Genomic DNA, 4,364 nt, shown 5'->3' with positions numbered 1-4,364 from the left:
TGAAAATATACACATGTCTACATGCAACTATACAAGAAGATGGTTAACAGAGGATATCTTCGTTACAAGCCTACTAATTAATCTGTTTTAGCAATAGGGTGCCTGTCTATGCAACTACACATGCTCTTATAAGAAAATTCGAGTACCATGAGCAAGACTAGATTTGATAAATGGGCACATATAAACTAAATTTCTAGGGAATAATTGCAAATTACTAGATGATAGCAATGACAATCAACCTAATTATATCATTCACAAATGGTAAGTTAAATTCATTATATTGGATATTTTTTATTGAATGATAAATGAAACCTCATGATATAAACATCTATTGAAATTGCAAGCATGCATGCATTATGGACTAAAAAATTTTCATACATATATATACACAAAGCACATAAAAAATAAGCGAGTAGAAACATTCCAAGCTACTCATACATGGAGTATGAAGATTGCACCAATATACTGAAACCAACTCAATATTCTAGCTCATAGATATATTTATATAAGTATATAACCTTCCACCATGAACACATTAATTGCACCAAGCTAGTAAACTTGGTACCAATTAACGTGCATTACAATGACATTGGAGAATTAAGGAGACCCAAGAATATAGAAAATCCAGCACCTTAAACAATAGGAGTACCAAGAAAGAACCTAATTAAGACGGTAGAAGAACAGCATGCATGGAGATATAGCTAGGACTCACTCGAGAGTAGAATAAAACTAATTTCGATCGACCGGCAATGATCTTGTATGCGCCACCACAACTCCATTGTTTCTTTTCTTTTTCTCGATCGATCGGAAGCCATGGCTAAAATTAAGCTTCAATTCGGAGCTTGTATATATAGGGCTACCTTTTGCAGAGAGGTCGACTCCATTCCACCATGCATGCATGCGCGGCCGTGGCGCGGCCGGTCTCACAGTCACAGGATGTTGCCCGATGATGACGAGTTGAACCCGGGGAGCTGATCCACCCAGCCGCCTCCTCCGCCGGCACCGCCTGGAGCCACGGTGCCGCTGCTGTGACTTCCTCCATTGTCGTTGCCGCCTGCGCCATTGTTGCCGCCGCCCCAGAATTGGATGTTGCCGGGGAGGCCGAGGAACTCCCTGGCTGAGGCGGCGCCCGCCATAGCGTTGTTGGACGGCGGGTTGTCCTCCATCTTCACCGACGCGAGCTGCGTGATCAGCCCTGCCGATCCGGGCACCAGCTGCTTGGATCCGCCGACGCCGCCCATCATCTCTCCGGCGAAGCCGGACGCGTCAGTGGCGTCGAACGGGTATAGGCCAGCCATTTGCTGCTGCTGTTGATGCATGCCGTCGGCGCGGCCCAAGAAGGGGAACTGCTGCATCTGCGGCAGCCGCCACTGTTCGGACAGCCCCATGGCGGCGGCCGCGGCACCGCCTCCACCGAGCTGGTAGTCCACCGGATCCAGCGAGTTGATCAGCCCCGGAAACCCTAGCCTCGACGCGCCGGTGCCGTAGTGATCCCCGCTGCCGGCGCCCAACGGGTGCAGCGAGCCAAAGAATGGCATCTGCGCGTGCCCCTGGCCCTGAGAAGACATCATGGCCCCGGCCGCCGCGGCCGCGCTGCTGCCGTTGCGGTTGCCGTTGCCGTTGCCGTTGCCGTTGGCACCCCCAGCCGTGGTCGTGGACGATGTTGTGGACGACGACGTCCCGCCACCGGAAGCGGACGCGGCGGAGGACGAGGACTTGGAGGACTTGGTGCGCTTGTTGCGGCGGCAGCCGCCCCCGACGGGGACGTTGCGGAGCGTGCCGCCGCGGGTCCAGTAGCGTCGGCAGGTCTTGCAGAAGTGACGGGGCTGCGTGAGGGAGTAGTTGTTGAAGTAGCAGAACTTGGTGTTGGTGGACTCGCAGCGCGGGCACTTGAGCCCCGGCTCCGGCTGCGGGATCTTGGCCATCCGCGCCCGGTCCGTCATCGACCCTGGCCGCACCACCGCGCCGCCCGTTGGACCTCCGCCGGCACCACCACCACCACCACCTGCGCCGCTCAGAGCAACCGCACTACCCATGCCGTCCGGCCTCGGAGCCATCAACGCCCCAGGCGGCGGCACGGGCGGCCGCAGCTGGTGCTGGTGCTGGTGCTGCTGCTGCTGCTGATACTGCTGCTGTTGCTGTTGCTGGTGGTGGTGGTGGTGCATGTCCACTCCGCCCCCGCCGCCCCCGCTTGCAAACATCTGGCCATGGTGGCTCAGTTGCTGCTGCTGCTGCTGCTGCTGCTGCTGGAGCTGGAAGCACCATGGTTTACAATCAAAACACACTCGAAAAGCAAGAGAATCAAAGCTGAGAAACTAATCACAATCACACAAAACTAGCAAAAGCATAGCAACTAAAAAGCCATAGGAGTGTGAATATTCAAGAAGGGGATTTAATTCGCAAAAGAGCGCAGAGGAATATCTCCTCTCCATTTCCCCAGCTGGTTTTTTGCTCTTTTTTCACAAAGAAGCCATCCATCTATCTATAAGAGAGAAAAGGCAATTCACCTGCTGCTGCTGCTGCTGCTGGTTGTGGTTCTGGTTCCAATTGGGTGGATCATGGTAGAGGGGAACCGAAGAAAAGACCATGGTGGTGGTGGTGGTGGTGGTGGTGTGGTATAGAATTTGGTTTCTTTTGATCTTTTTCCTACTTGGAGTGGCTGCTTCTTCCTTTTCGGTTTGTTTGTTCCTCCTTGCTTCTTTGCGGGAGAGGGCCGGGAGAGAGACGAGGGGTATATAGGTGCTTTAGGGAGGGGATCATGCAAGCAAGGGTGGATGGCGAGGGCTAAAGGTGGATCGATGGAGAATAACACCACCCACTAGCAGCTGGGCCAATAGATCTCTCTGCACACAAGAATGGAGCTCTCCTCTCCTCTCACAAGGAGCTGAGGGCTGGGGGAGGGGGAAGATGGAAGAAAGGGAAAGAGAGGGACAGGGGGGAATGAAAGCGAGAGGAATAAAAAGGAGGGCGGCAAGGGTGGTAGCTAGCCTTGTTCTTTCTTTATTTATATTTTGTCTTAGTGGTGGTGTCCTTGCATTATATATTTGGGATGTGAAACATATGGAGAGGCGATGGGGAAGGAAGCTTAGAGAGAAGAGAGAGGGTTCCTTAGCCTGCAAGGGAATGTGTGTGTGAGGTGGATGTATGGGTGTGGCTGGCCTAGCTTGGCTTAGTTAGTACCTTAGGTGGTCAGGTGGAGTGAGACGTGGTGATGAGAGAATGCATGGGTCGTTTCATGCATGAGGAAAGTTGGAAACCCTAGGAGCTGATGTGGACTGCATCATGGACGGTCACTGTATGTCTCTACTGTTTGGAAGGCTTGCATTTCTGGCAACTGGGGTTCATCAGCAACCAAACAAAACAGTGAATTGGAGCTGGCTGGCTGGAGGTTATCAAAATGAGCAACACTTGTGTCTTGGGGTGTTCCGGTGCATGTATGGCTGCAGGTGCAACTTTATGTCAATATTGATGAAAGGGATGAATCAGTAAAAGTTGGTCTTACTAGTCTTGGTCTCATCTTGGTCTTGCCAAGTAGTGGTGGTGAAGAATTCCCCTTCTCTCTCTCTCTCTCTCTCTCACTCTCTCTCTCTCTCTCTCTCTCTCCCAATTTCTCTCTACCTTACCAAAGTTAAACAAGTATGGTATAGGTAGGCAGTCTCATGCATATGAGTAGGTAACTTTAGGTACATAGGGATAAAGAGCAAAATAAACTATCTGTTACTAGCCTTAGTGCTTGTGCATAGAGACAGAGAGAGATGAGGTTGAATTATCTTTTATAATGCATGCATGGAATGGCGTATGCATGCATTGCATGGTGTAGATTATTAATTCCCCACCAAGGCCTTTCTAGGTCATGCATGTAGCTGGACATGTCTGCTGTCATGCAAATTTAGTAGTCCAATTTGCAAGTACTGCGAAGCTTCAGTGCTTTGGATGATGGGCTAGATCTATGTGAGCTACATGTACAGTAGCTGGCCTTTTCTCTCCATATGTATCTCCTTTCTGCAAATTGAGCAAACATGCTGGCCATTTGATTACTAATGGATCGCTCATAAAGCTTTACACACTCGAATTGTGCAAGATCTCAGCACATCGTGTTGTTCAACTATTCTATTCGTTCTGATCCTTCAAAAATTTAAAACCCAGCTGTCTTTTCCATGCAAATAAATTATTCGGTGCAATCTTTCGTCTCAAATATTCTCCTTTATCCCTGCATATTGTTTATCTAAAAATGTTGATCGTCGAGCAAGGGTTTGTGCCACTCGCTTACGTATGATTAATTATTCTCTCTAGTTGCTAGCTAGCTAGCTACCAGTGAGCTTAATTAAACATAAATTCCACTCTTGATGGTCTATGACTGATTA

The 4,364-nt window shown here is 49.8% G+C and overlaps 1 protein-coding gene across 1 annotated transcript; it reads right to left on the bottom strand.

Moving 5' to 3' along the window:
- Positions 1-466: 466 nt before the first annotated feature.
- LOC123105668 (dof zinc finger protein DOF2.4) lies at positions 467-2,971 on the bottom strand. Its single transcript, XM_044527775.1, has 2 exons — positions 2,508-2,971; positions 467-2,252 (listed from the first exon to the last, which is right to left on the bottom strand). The coding sequence occupies exons 1-2, from the start codon at positions 2,586-2,588 to the stop codon at positions 930-932; spliced, it is 1,404 nt and encodes a 467-aa protein (XP_044383710.1). The 5' UTR covers positions 2,589-2,971; the 3' UTR covers positions 467-929.
- Between the last annotated feature and the right edge of the window lie 1,393 nt (positions 2,972-4,364).

This window comes from Triticum aestivum, chromosome 5A (assembly GCF_018294505.1).
Source record: "Triticum aestivum cultivar Chinese Spring chromosome 5A, IWGSC CS RefSeq v2.1, whole genome shotgun sequence".
Lineage (NCBI taxonomy): Eukaryota > Viridiplantae > Streptophyta > Magnoliopsida > Poales > Poaceae > Triticum > Triticum aestivum.
This window is presented reverse-complemented; position numbering and strand designations above follow the sequence as displayed.